Source organism: Furipterus horrens, unplaced genomic scaffold (assembly GCF_987537825.1).
Source record: "Furipterus horrens unplaced genomic scaffold, mFurHor1.1.pri manual_scaffold_4, whole genome shotgun sequence".
Taxonomy (NCBI): domain Eukaryota; kingdom Metazoa; phylum Chordata; class Mammalia; order Chiroptera; family Furipteridae; genus Furipterus; species Furipterus horrens.
The window spans coordinates 91,650,461-91,668,552 of NW_028327174.1; the positions used below are offsets into that span (position 1 = coordinate 91,650,461).

General features: G+C 38.3%; 1 protein-coding gene across 1 annotated transcript in view; it reads left to right on the top strand.

Moving 5' to 3' along the window:
- Nucleotides 1-18,092, top strand: part of LNX2 (ligand of numb-protein X 2) — an 81,818-nt gene that overhangs the window by 28,872 nt on the left and 34,854 nt on the right. The window contains exon 2 of the mRNA XM_090273763.1: nucleotides 17,194-17,686. Coding sequence (XP_090129889.1) covers nucleotides 17,283-17,686 — 404 coding nt within the window. The 5' untranslated portion in view covers nucleotides 17,194-17,282. The remainder of the gene's footprint in view (nucleotides 1-17,193; nucleotides 17,687-18,092) is intronic.

Here is an 18,092-nt window from a genome sequence, read left to right on the forward strand (position 1 = left end):
CACCAATGGGGAAGTGGGTGTCATGTCTGCCCTGGCCTCCAATATCGGCCCCCTGGGCCTGTGTCCAAAAACAACTGGTGATGACATCTCCAAAGCAACTGGGGATTGGAAGGGTCTGAGGATTGCAGTGAAGCTGACCGTTCAGAACAGGCCCAGATTGAGGTAGTGCCTTCTGCTTCTGCCCTGATCATCAAAGCCCTCAAAGAACCACCATGAGACAGAAAGAAGCAAAAAAAACATTAAGCACAGTGGAAATATCACGTTTGATGAGATTGTCAGCATTGCCCAACAAATACGGCACCGATCTTTAGCTAGAGAACTCTCTGGAACCATTAAAGAGATCCTGGGGACCGCCCAGTCTGTGGGCTGCAATCAGCTGATGGCCGCCACCCTCACATCATAGATGACATCAGCAGTGGTGCAGTGAAGTGCCCGGCGAGTTAAGAACTACAAAGGAAAATATTTCAATTAAAGATCATTTGACAACACCCTCCCCCAAAAAGACTAGACAGTTAAGTAAATGGTGGCCGGAACACCTTATTTTTCTACAAAACTGGAAAAATGAACCTGGTTCTAGAAGAATGTATGACATAATAAAACATGTGAAGCAGTAAAAAGAAACAAACAAATATTGAACTTCACTTAATGATATACATGCTGTAATATTTAAAGAGAAGTGTACTGACTTGTGCAGTATACTTTTGAAGTGTGTGAAAAGACAAAATGGAGGGAAAGATGGGTAGATATATGATAAAGCAGGTATATAAAATGTTAATGATAGATTTGTAAGATATAAGCATTCACTGTAAAATGCTAAGCTTTGAAAAATAAAATTATTTGGAAAATATTAATTTATAATGGAACTTTTTATGGCCTACCTGCTTATGCATGATTTATTGTATTATAAACTTTATTGTGTTTCTCTTCCCTGCAGTGATTTTTATTTTGATTGCATATGTAAACTTGTGGCTGTCTGAGAATGTTCGAGAATTTATCTTTACTGTATAGTATAACTACTACTAAATCACAGCCTTATTTGAGGAGTCAAATTACAAAGAAATATTCTACTCATTAGTACAATTGTCTGTATTTGGGGCTATTATCACAGTTTCACTTTTTTTTAAACAAAGAATAGGACTGAATGGCAATGCCTTCAGAAAGATTATTAAAAATTGTTTGGTTTGCCTGGGATTGTATTGCATGTTGCTTATAATGTCTTTTGTTGTTTTTCTTTATTGATGTGAAAGAGGGAGAGAATGTTAGAAATTTCCTAATTTCAGGTACTACCAAACATGGACTTTGAAAGTAGGTGGCCCAGAGTTTGACTCCCATCTTGGTCACTTACAGTCTATTTGTTTTAACCTCTCTGAACCTCATTTTCCTCATCTATAAAATGGTGATTGTAACTATTTCATAGGGTTTGTTAGAAAGGTTAAGTGAAATAATACTTATAAAGCAATAAGTGTGGTGTCTGGCATATAGTAATACTGGATAAATAGAACTACAGGAGAATAGTTAAATCCTTGGAAATGAACTCTTAAGACACTTCCAGTTCATTTGAGGAGGAGATAAAGCAGTAAGGTAATATGCTTGGATGAAAAATCCACATGTATGATTGACTCTGAATGGACTCTTAGGACCAAGGACATCTATGGATTCCTCCCTAAAGACATTGGATCAATAGGCTGCTATAAAATGACCAATGTGATAATTGCTAACGTTTAGAGTGGTGGCTTGGGAATGAGAAGGTAAAGTAGTAGGCTTTTGGGGTGGGGGAGTTCCATAGCATCCATTCTCACCTTACTTCCAGATCCTAATTTCCTTCTTTGGGGATCCACTTTTTCTTTGCTTTAGTGTATGTGCTTCTGGGGAAGTTGACTCAATTAACCTAGACTGGCCCATTAAAGCATCACATACCCCTGGTTACAGTGATTGGTTCATGATGGATACATGACCTAAGTCACCATCAGAGATAGGAAGGTGTACCCTGCAACTGCTGGGGACTGGCTGCCACTTATAGGCTGAGCATGAGCCCAGAGGAAGGAGAGTTGGATGAAAGAGCCCTGAGTCCAGTCTTACCTGTCTTGTTTTTTAGTTAAGCCAGTATGTATTAGTTAGGCTTCCTATCCTTTGCAAGAGAGATCCTACACAAAGATGCTCACCTGTATGTATTTATCAGTAGCCTTGCTTAAGGGCTTCTTTACTTCCTGAATGATTCTAAGGTTTGGCTGGTATGTCTCTGTGTCACATATACTTCGCTTGTATAATAGTTGTATCTGCTGGTTATATTGTAATTTCTTTGAGGAGAGGGGTTATCTTACTCCTGTTAAATATACTTTTCCTTCTCATATAGATATAGACATTGATATCTGAGCTGTCCATTATAGTAGCCACTGGCCTTATGTGGTTTTGAGCATTTGGCATGTGGCTCATCCCAACTGAGATGTTCTGTAAGTATAAAATACACACTGATTTCAAAGACTTAAATCAGAATGTGAGATACCCCATTAATAACTTTTAAAATATTGATCACATGATGATATAATAATTTTAGATGTATTTGATTAAATAAAATATGTTATTAAAATTAATGTTACCTGCTTCTTTTTCTTTTCTTCATGTGGTTTCTAGATCCTGCACATTATTTCCTTTGTACAGTGCTGGTCTAGGCCCTTCATCCCTCCTTGTTTTTCCTCTGTCAACCAGGCCCCTCCTGTCTCAGCCTAGAGAAGCAGTCTGTGTGAAACAGGGCTTGTGAACTCAGTGCTTCAAGTTAGAGACCTAGCCTAAATTCTTTTCCTCCTTTAGATATGCTGAGTGCTTTGTTAGTAATTTAGAATTAAGGATTTACTTAAAATTGTTATCTGTCATCCCATACATGCTAGTTAGTATGCTTGGTGCTAAGGCTATAATGTTGAGCAAAGCACAGGCCCAGCTTACAGAAATTCCAATCTAGTTGGGAAGACAGATATTAAATAATCATATTAGTAAGCAATTATTGTGGTAAGTACTAAGAGTGAAACACATAGAGCATTATAAGACCATATAACAGGCGACCTGTCTTAGTCCTGGGTGCTATTATGAAAAGTTTTTCTTGTTTGTTTGTTTTTTGAGGAAATCAGAATTTGAAAGATAAGAAAAAGTTACCTAAGAGAGGATAGTGGGAAAGAGTATTCTAGGCAGATGGAATATTTACAAAGGTCTTGAATCAAAACAGAGCATGGCTCTTTCAAGGAACCAATAACAAACCCGTGGAGTGGAGAAGTGAAATCATGAGGACTGTGGTAAGAAATAAAAGTTGAAGAGTTAAATGAGAGCAAAATTAAGCAGAGTAAAATTGACAGGACTACTTAGTGGATTTAGATGTGGAAGATGAGTAAGAGGGCAGTATCAAAGATTACTTCTGAGTTTCTGGCTTAGTGCCTATATGGTGTGTGCTAGTGATCCCATTCACTACAGGAGGACCCTGTTGGGGTGGAAATGATCTTGAGTTTGATTTTGGAAGTGTTCATGGTACCTTTGAAACAATGAGATATGTATTTTGTTTTATCAAGCTATGAAGGAAGGCCCCCTTCCCACAAATAATGTTACATTTGTGGCTCTTTTATGTTATCTCAATCTTGTAAGTATAATTTAGGAATCTCTTTGGTCCTTATCTACATAATAATTATTCTGATCCTGTTTCTTTGGCAAAAGATGTAGTTTGACAAGTTCAAGATAAATTGTACAATATGTTACTCTTGCTATATTTAAAAATCCATATTGAATATTTCTTGTTACAGAAATACAATTCTGAACCTGAAATGGATATGTATTAACATTTACTGATCCTTATCCCTTTTCTTATTCTATAATATCTCTCTAGTTGACCACATACCTACTTTTCATATCCTCAATTGCCTTCTTATATTACTAGACACATATCCCCAGTCCAGACCTGTCATCTCGTCACCAGACTTAGATACCCCTGTTTACATAAATGTCTCTGACAGGCACATCACTTTCAATATGTCCAAAGTCGAACTCTTGATCTCTCCACCAATCCCTAGTGAAGGGCATATTGACTATTTTATAAGTTGAGAGCCTGCGGAGCCTTTCTCTCTCACCCTCACTTCCCCCCAGTATCTAATTCATCTATTTTATCTTTGAATGCTTTCTCAAATCCTTCCCTGCACACTGCCACTGTCCTAATTCAAGTTATTTTTCCCTTGGACTACTCTAATGGCTTTTTAACTGAACTTCCCCCATTCATTCATACTTCTCTTAATTCTTGTGTTACATTATATCCAGAATAAGTTTTGAAATACAGATCTCATCTTTCATTCTCCTTAAAATCCTCTAATAGCTTTTATTTGTTTATAGAATAAAGATCCAAATCCTTAGTGTTGCCTGTGGCACTTTGCGAATTAATCGTTTTAACTGAATTTATTGGGGTGACATTAGTTCACAAAATCATACATGTTTCAAGTGTACAACTCAAGAAAACATCATTTGCCTACTGCATCATGGGCCCATCACCTCAAGCAAAGTTTCTTTCCATTCCCATTTTCTCTCCCTTTGCCCATCTCCATCCATGCTCCCACCCCCTTCCCCTGTTCCTATCGCTACATTGCTGTCTGTGTCTGTATATTTTATACATAAATACATGTTTTTTGCATAATCCCTTTACCTTATTTCATCCGTCTCCCACCCTCTTCCTCTGACAGCTGTCAGTAAGTTCCATGTATCCATGCCCATTTCTATGTTGTTTGTCAGTTTATTTTGTTCATTAGATTCCACATATACTCGTAAGTGAGATCGTATGGTATTTGTCTTTCTCTGACTAGCTTATTTCACTTAGCATAATAATCTCCAGGTCCATCCGTGGTGTTGCAAAAGGTAAAAATTTTCTTTTTGTCTTTCTTTCTTTCTTTCTTTCTTTTTTCTTTTTCTTTTTGGCCAAATAGTATTCCACAGCTTTTTTATCCACTCATCTACTGATGGGCACTTGGGCTGTTTCCAGATTTTGGCTGTTGTAAACAATGATGCAGTGAACATAGGGGTGCATGTATTCTTTTGAATTAGTGTTTTGAGTTTCTTTGGATATATTCCCCGAAGTGGGATCCCTGCATCGAAAGGCACTTCCATTTTTAATTTTTTGAGAAAACTCTATACTGCTTTCCATAGTGGCTGTACCAGTCTGCATTCCCAGGGGAAGTGCTCAAGGATTCCCTTTTCTGTACACCCCTGCCAGCACTTGTTTGTGGATTTATCGATGATGGCCATTCTGAAAGGTTATAATTTGTATCTCTCTGATTTTCATCTTTCCATCTGTCTATAGGCCCTCTGTATGTCCTCTTTGGAGAAGTGTCTATTCAGGTTCTTTGTCTATTTTTCAATTGTGTTGTTTGTCTTCTTGGTGTTGAGTAGTTTTAAGTTCTTTATATATTTTGGAAATGAACCCCTTATCAGAGCTTTCTTTGTTTCCTTGACCTTCCTCAAATTTCAGCTAAAATATCATATTCTTAAGAAAGCTTACTTTGAACTCCTTATTATGCTTTTCTAATAATCTGATCTTACTGTTTTTTGTATATTTGTGTCATTGTCTAATATTTCTGCATAGACTATGCTCTCTTTAGGGCAGGGACTGCCTATTCAGTTCTCCATAGTAACCCTGCTCTCTAGCACAGTGCCTGGCATGCAGTATATGATAAACACAAATGTTTTGAAGGAATCCTGAATTTTCTGATGCTTAATTTATATAGCTGTTATGTACCATGTTGGTTGACTGATTGGGGAAATGATAAAGTTGTTTTGCTTTAAAAAAAAAATGTTGTTTTACTGTTAGATGTTCTTATATAGACTGTTTCAATGGAAACAGCAACCAAAAGATTGTCACATCCTGGGTGGTATTTGCTGCCATTGTTAACCAAGAACCAGAAATGTAAATGTTTAGATACATGTTTCATGAGTTAGAACGTAATTGTCTGTAACATAAGTGAACTTTTCTTGCTAGGAATTACAAGTTCAGATTGCACTGAGGATGCGGGAGTGATAGAGGTAGTTATATCCGAAATTATTTATATAACCCAGAGCTATTGGCAAGGAAAAACAGGTGGGGTTTCAGTTCTCAAGACATTAATTTATAGAGTAGTAGCAGATGACCTTGGATGATGGTAGTATTGTGTTGTACCCTAAGAGCCTAGGAAGAAAGCCTTAGGCGTGGTTACACATTTCTTTATATGTGCAAATAGACTCTCAGGAAGCTACGCCATCGTCTCTCGAGACGGATGGCTGCCGACGATACATGTTTATATATGAAGATTATAAAACTTTTGTGTTCCATGGCAAACATAAGTGAATGTTTTCCAAGAAGCTTTTAGAGAGCTTGATGGATAGCTCACAAATTGAGATGCTATATAGTTTTATGTTCATTCAAACTGATTTTGCTACCTGAGTGGAAGATCACAGAGTCACTTGAATTTTGTGGATGTGATAAGGAATGTCAATTTTGAAGGCTTCATTTTATCACAGTAAAAATAAAAATGAAAATACAAATTGTGGAAATTGCTGTGAGACTAAGAACTGAGATCCATCTAGCATTTTGGTCCATATATAAATAGCAGTATGTATTTTCTTTGGGAAATCAGCCTACCTGATGCTAAAAACAGAAGATAAATAATTTCCCTGCATTTATCCATTTATTTATGTGAACATATATATGTATGTGGCTATGTACATATTTTGACTCTGTGTAACCTCTACCTATTTGCTTTATGTACTTAAGTACAATACGTATTTTAAAAAGTATAGCTCTGGAGTCAGATTGCCTGATTCATGAACTACTAGCTTTGGGATCTTGGACAAGTTACTTAATGATCTTACTTTCAGTTTCCTCATTTGAAAAATGGGGATGATGATAATGATAATATCAAACTCAGGATTATTGTGAGGAGTAAATCTGTTAATTCCCCATCTCAGTTAATACTTTGCCTGACACATAGTAAGAAGTCAATAAGTAAATGTTAGCTATTATAACTATCTCCTCTAATCCATTCCCTTTAGACATCAAAATTGCCCTCATGAGTAAATCCCTGTTCAGTTTAGACTCGCATTTCTTTTGACATCAGTCCTATCCCCTTTTGTCTAACAACAAAAATCCTAATGTTTTGTCCTTGCCCCATGTGCTTGTTCTTTCCACGTGCTCTCATTTTAGTTGTCTACCTCTCGGTCTTTTCCCAGCTGCGCTGTGAATTTATGTTATTGGGCATTGTCTTTTTATTTTAAACAGTGGTGGGTGAAACTCCCCTCCTCCATCCTCCCTCTACCTCACTGTGCTGGAATGTTTCAGCAGGAAGAAGCTTTACGGATACTCTAGCCCCGTTAGCCCAGTGCCCTAGCAGTTCAAAGGGGAAAGTTCGGGCCTGAGACTACAACTTCTCCTGATGGTGGACGTTTTTTGTGACTCTTAAAAGACACTTTATTTCTCAACAGAGTACAATTCCTGATAAAGTGTTAAATGGACTACTAAGTTTTGGCTTTTGGGAGATATCAGGAAATTCTTATGTTTATAATAGAGAAACTAATCTTGAATTACAGGAAATGTAGGTACGTTTTGATGGGAAATATGAGGAAAGTTCACTTATAGTTTTTGTTTCTTTGCTGTGTCCATGCATGTTGTGGTGTGCTAGCCCCTTCTCTTATTCTCTTGCTTCTCTGTTTTTAAAAAATTTCTGCATCCTAAAATGTTGCTCAAAACTACCCCTCCTTTGACTTTTCCTAGTCATTACCTTAGTTAAAATTCTCATGACCATTCATCTTGACCATTGCAATGACTTCCTGTTTTGCCTTCCTTCATTATTGCCATACCCCCTGCCCTTACCTATGCTAAACCTTCTGCCAGAGCGCCCCACCTGACACACAGACAAACACATATCATTTCTTCACTCAGAAAACTCTCAACTGGTGGGAGGGGGAGGAGGGAGAATGGAGGAAGAGGTGCAGGAATCAAGAAGCATAATTGGTACATACAAAATAGACAGGGGAACTTCCGGCCAAGATGGAGCCCTAGACTGACATGCTCCATCTCCCTCCATAACTAAGAAGGAATACTTCTACTGCAAAACCAGAAATAACCAGAAGTTCCAGAAAATAAAGCTACATGGAAGTCCAGCGTATGAAGTTATAAAGAAGTGGTGCTTATCTAGACAGGTAGGACGGATGAAGCCAGGGTGGAGAGGTCAAGCTGTGCTGGTGGTGGCAGCTGTGACGATGGCAGCGGGATGGCGGTAAGCACAGACACCTGTATTTAAAAAGAGGCAAGAAACACCTTGGGATCACCTAAGGCTGCAGACCATACCTGTTAGCTTGTGATTCCAATGCCAGGGAAGGCAGACCCCCATTGCCTTGGACTGTGAAGGCTGGAATGGGTGGGGATGGAGGAATAAGCTCCTGGTCTTTCAGCAGAGAGAGAACAGCAGGAGTCCATCTTGGACCCCCGCCCCCACACAAAACGCCACAGCATGGTGAGAAGGGTCACCCAGTAGTGACAAGTGCACAGGGCTCCGCCCCCGATAGTGTAGGAGGTGTGATAGCCCCACCCAGGAAGCAAAGGTAAACACAAAACTGTCAGGATGGTACAGATCATGATAGAGATCCCAGTGACACAGCTGACCAGAGAGCAAATATCTGATCTAACAGCTCAGCAGATAGGAAAGCTTTATGAGTCAGAGTTCAGAGCTTTGGTTATAAGAATGCTTACAGACCTGACAGCTGATCTTAAACAAGACAGGGAAGGAATAAAGGCTAGTCCTGCAGAAATGAACGAAAACACATATGAAACAAGTGGTGAGGGAAAGAAAACCAAATCAACAAATTAGAACATAGAGAAGGAACAGTCAACCAGTGCAGAAAGAGGAAAGGAAAAGTGAGGAAAATGAGGAGAGGCTCAGAAACCTATGGGACAGCTATAAGTGGGCCAACATCCAAATCACAGGGTTGCCAGAGGTGAATAAGAAGAACAAGAAATTGAAAAATTATGTGAAAAAATAATGAAGCAGAACTTCCCGAACTTGGGGAAGGAAACAGACTTACAGGTCCAGGAAGCACAGAGAGTTCCAAAAAAACTGGACCCAGGGAGAACCACACCAAGGCACATTATAATAAAACTGTCAAAAATTAAAGAGAGAATCTTAAAAGCAGGAAGAGAGAAGAGAATTACATACAAAGGGGTCCCAATAAGACTATCAGCTGATTTCTCAAAGGAGACTCTGCAGACAAGAAGGGACTGGCAAGAAATATTCAAAGTAATGAAAAGCAAAAACCTACAACCACGAATACTCTATCCAGCGAAGCTGTCAGTCAGAATAGAAAGGCAGAGAAAGTGCTTCCAGGACAAAGTAAAACTGAAGAAGTTCATCAGATCCAAACCACTGTTATATGAAATGTTAAAAGGACTGGTTTAGAAGAAGGAGGATCAAAACTATGAACATTAAAATGAAAACTATATCTCAATAACCAACAACAGAAGCTAGGGAATCAAAACAAAGGCAGACTAAGTAGGCAATGAAAGTGGGAAAAGAATTATAGGTATGGGGAACATTATGGGGTGAGGTCAGTGGGGAGAGGAAAGAGGGGAAAGGGAGGGAGATGGTACAGGAATTAAGAAGCATAGTAGGAGGGAGTGGAGTATATAGGAAGATGTTGAGAAGAACTATATGCACAACCAATGGGCATGGACTAAAGGGGGGGGACAACTGGAGTGAGGGGGATCACTGGGTGGAGGGGAACAAAGGGAAAAGAAATTGGGACTACTCTAACAGGATAATCAATAAAGCATATTTTAAAAAGGGGGGAGATGCTAACAATAGTATAGGAAATGGAGAAGCCAAAACACTTATATGCATGATCCATGGACATGAACTAAGGTAGGGGATTGCTAGAGGGAATAGGGTACCAGATAGAGGGGGGCATAAGGGGAAAAATTGGGACAACTGTAATAGCATAATCAAAAAAAAAATTTTTTTTTAAAGAACTCTAGTGGCTTAGACAATCCTGCTAGCCTCCTGTCTGTACCATACATCCCATCCCTCAGACCCTCTCCCTGTTTGTCTGACCAGTGCCTGCACTAATATATGGTGCTTCAGCTCTTCTTAGAACACTTTGTTTTCAACCATTTTGAGTTGATCAAAGAAGTTCTCTTAACTAGTAGGGTCTTTACTGGGATGAGGAGGGTCACAATAGGACCCTTTAGTCTTAGGGACTTCTTCACAGGTAGAATTCCAAGGTTGGTGAGTCCCTTTCATGTAATAAGATTAGATACAACTGAATGAACTCTTAGGTGTTTGGCCTAATTCTGGACCCTCACAGTTATTTATCCTGGGGGGTTCTGGAGAGATAGGTCCTGGTCAGATTCACATTCTTGCTGCATTGAGGAGGGGCGGTGTTCTCTGAGTGTGTGACTTCTGGACAAATCATTTCTGGAGATGGAAGTTTCCTATAGGAAGTGTCTGTTTTCTTTGATTCCCTTCCTCTGGAGTCTTCTTGGTCTAATAAGTTCCCTTTTAACATTTCATGGGCTATGTTACTGAACTCTATCAGTTTAATATAGATACTTTCTGTTTGGCATATGAAGGGAATATTCATGACAAGAGAGCATGAAGATCTTTATTCTCCACTCATGTCATGCTCCCACCATTGAACTGCAGGAGCTCTGCAAATATATATAAATAAGTGATTGCTAACTACAGCAGTTGGGGGGGGCATACTGACTGTAGTAATAAGTGGTGGTTTAAGGGATGCAATAAGTGATTATGTTTGGGTTGATCAGAAGGCACTCTGTAGCAAAGGGTTTGCTTGAGCTGGCCATTAAATGGATGTGAGTCCTGCAGATCAGCAAGGCAGGAAAGGACATTCCAGGCAGAAGGAATAGCATAATGAATCAGGAACTTTTAAGACTGGTGTAGCCAAAGCATGGAATGTGTAGTACTGTGTCAGCAAATGAAACTAAACGAGCCAGTTTTGAAGGTTTAAGTATCAGGTTGAAGAATTTGCCTTTCATTTTGTAGCAGTAATTGGAGGCTGCAGAAAAGTATTCAGCAAGGAAAATTCTATCAGTGGTTTTTGGATGCTAGTGCTGTGAAGGACAGAGAAGAGAGGAACAGTGCTGGAAACCCTCTGAGTGGCTGCCAGACGAGCAGGTGCAGCAGGTCTAATCTGAGCATGGTGGTAGGGATGGAGGAAGAGGAGGCATAATTAGTATACTCTGGAAGTAGAACCAGTAGGAACTCCGTGACTGGGTGTGGGAAGTGAGGCAGAAAGAGAGAAAAAGAGAAACAGAAAATTCTCTGGTTCTAGTTATAGGACATCAGAATAGTATAGAAGTAGTACAGAAGTACACTAATAGGGCCATTTAGGGGGAAGTAATGGCATGGTTTTTGAACATAAGCGTGAGTCAGATATCCTAGAACTAGGACAATTATTTAACTTATGGGAGAAAAATAAAATTAAATATTTTCATACTCTATACCAATCAGAATAGAGCGGTAATCATTTATTTTTTTAAACTATACAAGTGAAGAAAATAGAGGCAAGTCTTTATCTCCTTTTTTTTAAGAAGGAGGGAATACAAGCAGGGGGAGCATTTTTAAAGGGGAACATGAATGTCTTCAATTACATAAAAATTGACAATTTCCTTATGCCAATAGACAACTAATAAGCAAAGAGGAGGTTTGGGAAAAGTAATTATACTAATGTGATAAAGTGTTGTTTCCTTTATATATTAAGTTCACATTAATTAAGAAAGAATTATAATTCAATAGAAAAAATAGAGCCAGGATATAGAAACACTTCATAAGAGAAATAAGGATAATTATAATTATATATTTAATTTAGCTAGAATCAAAAATTCAAAGTAAAGAAAGATGAGGTATTACTTCTTTATTTTCAACTGTACAACTTATAAATATCAAAAAGAATAAAATTAACCAGGATTAGAACAATTTGGGGGAAGTTGGCATACTTACACATTACTAGTATGAGTCAAAATTTTGTCCACCATTTTGGAGGGAATCAAGTAGCAAATCCAGAAACTTTCTCTCAATTCCAGCCAAGATGTCGTCGGCGGCGGCAGCCGTCCGTCTCGAGAGACAATGGTGTAGCTTCTTAAGAGTCTATCTGCACCGCTGAGAATGGCTGTGCAGTCCGACTCGGGAGTGACACGGTATCTGTCTCCTCCCGTGTTGAATCGACATCTTGCGATGACGCTGGAGTGTCCTCTCCAGTGAAGCTGAAGCTACAGAGCCTGGGCAGGGTGATATGGAGGGTCTGCTGTTGCCCATGCAGCAGACCCCCCCTCTCTTCACAGCTGAAGGGTCCAAGGGAAAGACGGAGTCAATACGGCTTGGCTTCAGGTGCGCCGCAGGAGTTGCCAGTGTTGACTACAACGTCAAACCGCCTTAGGGACTCCGGCTCCGGATTTTCTGTCGGGGTTTACTCCCTTAGCCTTTCCCCTGAAGAGGTATGCCGCAAGGCAGCGGAGGTTTTTTGGAGTCAGAGTTTTCCTTCTCTGGCCAAGATGAAGGCTTAGATTAACACGCTCTTTCTCCCTCCACAACTAAGTAGGAATACAGCTACTTCAAAGATAACCAGAAATTCCAGAAAATAAAACCACATGGAAGTCCAATGTATAAAGTTATAAACAAGTGGTGCTCATCCAGACGGGTAGGAGGGGCGAAACTGGGGTCGAGAGGTCAAGCTGTGCTGTTGGCGGCAACGGCAGTGACAGCGGCAGAACTGTGAGAAACACCAGGGGAGCAGTCCCGGCTGTAGTCGAGACCCGTCAGCTCGCGATTCTAATGCTGGAGAAGGCAGACCCCATTGCCTCAGACTGTGAGGCCCAGAGGGCATGGGGACAGAGGAAGAGGCTCCCCGTCTCTCAGCGGAAAGTAACAGCAGGAATCCATCTAGGACCCCCGCCCCCACACAAAGTGCCACAGTGTGGTGGGACGGGTCACCTGGTTGTGAAGAGTACACAGGGTCCGCCCCCTATAGTGTAGGAGGTGTGACAGCCCCGCCCAATAAGGAAAGATAAACAAAAACAGAATGGCAGGAATAATGATTGAAATACCAATCATGCATCTAACCAAAAAGCAAATATGGAATTAACCGATGAACAAATAGAAAATCTTTCTGAGGCTCAGTTCAGAGCTATAGTCATAAGGCAGCTTACAGAATTAACAAAAGATTTGGAACAAGATGGGGAAGGAACGAAGGCTAGTCCTGCTGAAATGAATGAAAACACATACAGAGACAAGTGGTGAGGAAACAAAAACCAGAGATCAAATCAACAAATTGGAACATAGGGAAGGAACAGTCAACCAGTGCAGAAAGAGGAAATGAAAAGTGAGGAAAATGAGGAGAGGCTCAGAAACCTATGGGACAGCTATAAGCGAACAAATATTAGAATTATAAGCTTGCCAGAAGGTGAAGAAAAAGAACTAGAAATTGAAAAATTATGTGAAAAAATAATTAAGCAGAACTTCCCTAACTTGGGGAAGGAAATGAACTTAATGAACTTACAGGTCCAGGAAGCACAGAGAGTTTCAAGGCAACTGGGAGAACCACTCCAAGACACACTATAATCAAAATGTCAAAAATTAAGGATAAAGAGAAAATCTTAAAAGCGGCAAGAGAGAAGAAGAGAATTACATACAAAGAGGTCCCAATAAGACTGTCAGCTGATTTCTCAAAAGAAACTCTGCAGGCAAGAAGGGACTGGCAAGAAATATTCAAAGTAATGAAAAGCAAAAACCTACAACCACGAATACTCTATCCAGCGAAGCTGTCATTCAGAATAGGTTAGGGCCAGTGAGGACTCTTTCAATCTGAATTAAAAATAACATCAAGAGAAATGATACATAGCTTTGGAGTAGGCAAATTAACTGTGAAAACCATAATTCTTTCTGAGAGTCTTTATGATGTACCCAGATATTCTTATACCATAATCCAGGAAGAGCAAGCATGTTAATCATAACTGGAATTAGGTAGTAAACCATGTTTTATAATTCCCTTTTCATTGCACTGGCTGTATTTCAAGATATTATTTGAAATGTGTTGTAACATTCCCAGTCAATTTACTATTCCTGGAATACTAGCTAAATAGATAATGTAGTTTGTAAAGATACACACTATGTCACATTTTATATTTTGGAAAGTAGTTAAGACTATTATTTACTTGTATTTCAATATTTCTAATTGTGCTCATAGAATACCTGAAATCAAGATTAAATAAACATCGACATATCCTTCTATTTACACAGATGTATTTCTGGTCACCTAAACGTACCAAGAGTGAGCAAGTATGTTGTCACCCACCTGGTCATTCAACACTTCCTGAACTTCTCCCCTATGGCATGTCAGCTCTCAAAGAGGGACTAAGCGGGAGCTACAGTGTGAGAAGTGCTGTAAGGTATTACAGAGGACTTGCACACAAAGTGGAAATAAAGCCATCTGCCTAGATTGGAAATGAAGGGTTCGACTGAGGGTTGGAAAACTAGGGTCAGGCTACTTTTGTCCTTAACAGACTCACACCGAGGTGTTCGTGAAATACCTCCTTACCTCGTTCTTACAATTATTTAATTTACTATTGGGTTATTTTGAAGCAAGAAAGGACTAGATTTATATTTGGTTTTCTCTTAGTAATTTTACGCTATATGGCTTGGGGCAAATCAAAATCTGTCTAGATTTTTGTTTCTTTAATAATAATAATAGTAATAGTAACACTTATATAGCACCTATTACGTGTCAGGCACACACACACACCTATTTATTATCACTCCCATTTCACAGATAAGAAGGTAACATTTAGTAAGGTCACAAAGCTAGTAATTCACAGAGGGAGGATTTGAATCCTCACAGAGTGGCTGAGCCACCAGGGTATGCTCTTAACTACCTAGGACGCAGGTCTTTAATCAATATGCATATGCGTGTGTTAGCACTCTACCTATGATAATTTTTCATTTAATGTTTGTTTCGAGATAACAGAGGTATTTCAGGCTGGAGATTGTGCAGTTGTTATTTGGTATTTTAAATGGGAACATGTTCTTTTTTCTCTTGACAAGATTTTGTGATAAAATGAAAATAAAGAACTAAGCTATTTACACATTTAGAAAATAGCTAAAACATAATAGTCTAAAGAGAAATGCTTTCTTAGTCATTATGTGGGAGGCTAGAATTGCAGTACATTTTCTTGAGGCTAGGAAAAATTAGAATAACCACTGTCACAAACAAAGAAGACCAAAGGATTGTGAATTTTCTTGCTAATTGAGTAGAAAACAAGTCCGTAAACATTTGTGTTAAATACCTGGGCTGAAGCAGCAGTCTGCCTGAGATAAATAATATTTCTCTCCTTAATCTCACATACCTTGCACTGACGATTAAAAAATTAATAATGCTCAGAGAATAAAGAAACCCCATGAATTACAAAGTACATGTAGTGTCTGCTCTCTTATCACAGGCTGCTCTTCTTGTCATTATATTAAGTAGTTTATAAAAACACAATTTATCTGAGGTCAGCCATCCCATCTGAATCTTGTCTCACCCCATCATAATTCATGGCAGTTCTTGTTAAATTTGTTAAGATGTTAATGTTGTTTTTCTAAGAAATATGTCAAATAAATAAAATAACAAATACATGTATATGACCGGAGGAGAATTTTATTATTAAAACAAATACTAGTGGTGTTAACATGGTGTTCTACTCTTTCTGTCCTTGAGTCTTCTAATTACTCTGCCCCAAGTACCTTTTCTTTGCCTCAGAGGTCTTGATCTGCTCCCTATTCCCTGAATGTATGTGCACTCTCAAGCTCTTGTCCCTTAGCACTGAGATGCCTTGTCCATTTTTCGCTCAGGTTAATTCTTCCTTACTCAGCAGTCCATATTTTTTCTCCTTTTGAGAAAAAGGAGGTATTTCTGGCCACAAGCCAAACTTAGATGCCAGTTCTCCTCCCCTTTCTCTGTATCCACATAGCATCCTGTGCATAACTTTCTCAGAATTCTTACTACATCAAATTTTAATAATGGGTTTGCTTAACCATCTTCTCCGTATTTCTCTACCCTTGTTCACTGTTTAGTACATAATACACACTGTAAATATTTACAAAAGAATGAATAGAGACAGTTGCTGCCATTAGAGTTGACATTTTAACCCCTGGTGCTGCTGCAGCAGGAATCTGGAAACCCTTATCTGAGGGAAGCATTCCTAGCTAGGCCTGCACTAAAATGGGGTAGGCTCTTTGTAAGAGTCTTGGGTTGGAGAGGGGACACATACATGCGCGTACGCGCACACACAAACACACACAAGCGCACTGCCGCTCTGAGTAAGCCAGAAAAAATGGAAGTGTGGAATAATATGAGGTAGTAATGAAATTTATAACACATCTTATCTGTTTAATTGAATTACACCAGGTTTTTTTCTTTTAATGATATTAAATAGTATTGTATTTTATGAAGTTTGCATAAATGTATATATACTATGCAGATTTATCTTTCTATATCCTGTGTTATATATAGAGAGAATATTCAAATCATACATATTTTGAAATCCATTTATCCCCAAACACAGTGCAGAGGAAAGGTCTAAAAATACAATCTTTGGTTTAGTCCTATAAATACATAAAATCAGTCAGAAGCAAAGAAACAAGACTGGGATTGCCAAAGCAAATGTATTGCATACTATATACCTCAAATTACATTATTAGCATACTATGTAGATTAATTGGCTTTAAAACAATTATTGAGCAGTGATGTATTGGGGGTTTCAGTTAGTAAAACAAATTGTTTCCTATATCATATAATATATGGCATCTTTTAATCACAGTTTTTTTGTTTTTCACTGATAACTTGCCAGTATAAGTCATTCTTAGCCAACTAGCAGGTTAATTTCGTTTTTACATTTTATGACTAATTTAAAATTTAGTACCTGTTCTAAATTTAATTGTGATTTATTTTGAATGTTTTAATTTTTGAAAAATTATTTTATAATTTTTTTTCAGTTACTATTGATATTCTACTTTACCATCTTTATTATAAGTCCCACGCGACCTCAATTTTAATTATTTTTACTAAAACAGAAGTTAACTAATAATATTATATTGATATTTTTAGCCTATCTTGATAGATATTAATTACTTTTTTTGGTTTGGTTTGTTTATCTAGAAACCCTTGGCTACTAAAAGAAACTAAACCTGAAGTGAAAGTGGAAATCTAACAAATGAAGATACAGAAATTGCTGCGGTTGACTCAAAATGGGAACAACAAGTGATGATATGGTGTCTGTGGACCTCACCTCCTCTTCCTTCGATCCTCTGTGTTTTGAATGTGGCCAGCAGCATTGGACAAGAGAAAATCACTTGTATAATTACCAAAATGAAGTAGATGATGACCTGGTCTGCCATATTTGCCTTCAGCCTCTGTTGCAGCCACTAGATACTCCCTGTGGACACACATTCTGCTGCAAGTGCCTCAGAAACTTCTTACAAGAGAAAGACTTCTGTCCATTGGACCGCAAAAGACTTCACTTTAAGTTGTGTAAGAAGTCTAGTATTCTAGTTCATAAACTCCTGGACAAATTATTAGTGTCGTGTCCATTTTCTTCTGTGTGCCAAGATGTAATGCAGCGCTGTGATCTGGAGGCACATCTTAAAAACAGGTAAGTAAAAAAATGAAAGAATGAGACGTAACTCTAGGTTTTATTAAAAGGTTGTTCAAACAAACAAAAACTTGTTTTAAAAATACCAAGGCATCAATAAATAAATGGACAAAAGGAATATAAGAGATGCAATAAATAAGTTTCACGAAACAGTATGTAACATTAGTATTTATCAAAAACATGAATACAAAAACTACAGTGAGGAAGTACCACTTTATACCTATTAATATTTTTTGCTGGTATAAAATGAAGCTGTTATATTTTTATGGGTAGCAGGATACAATGATAGACTCTTTTACAAGACAGTTGGCAATTTCTTTAGAAAACTGTAAATATAATTATCCTTTTATATAGCTTATTACCCTAAGAAAATAATCTAAAAGAAGGAAAATTTGTATATAAGGAT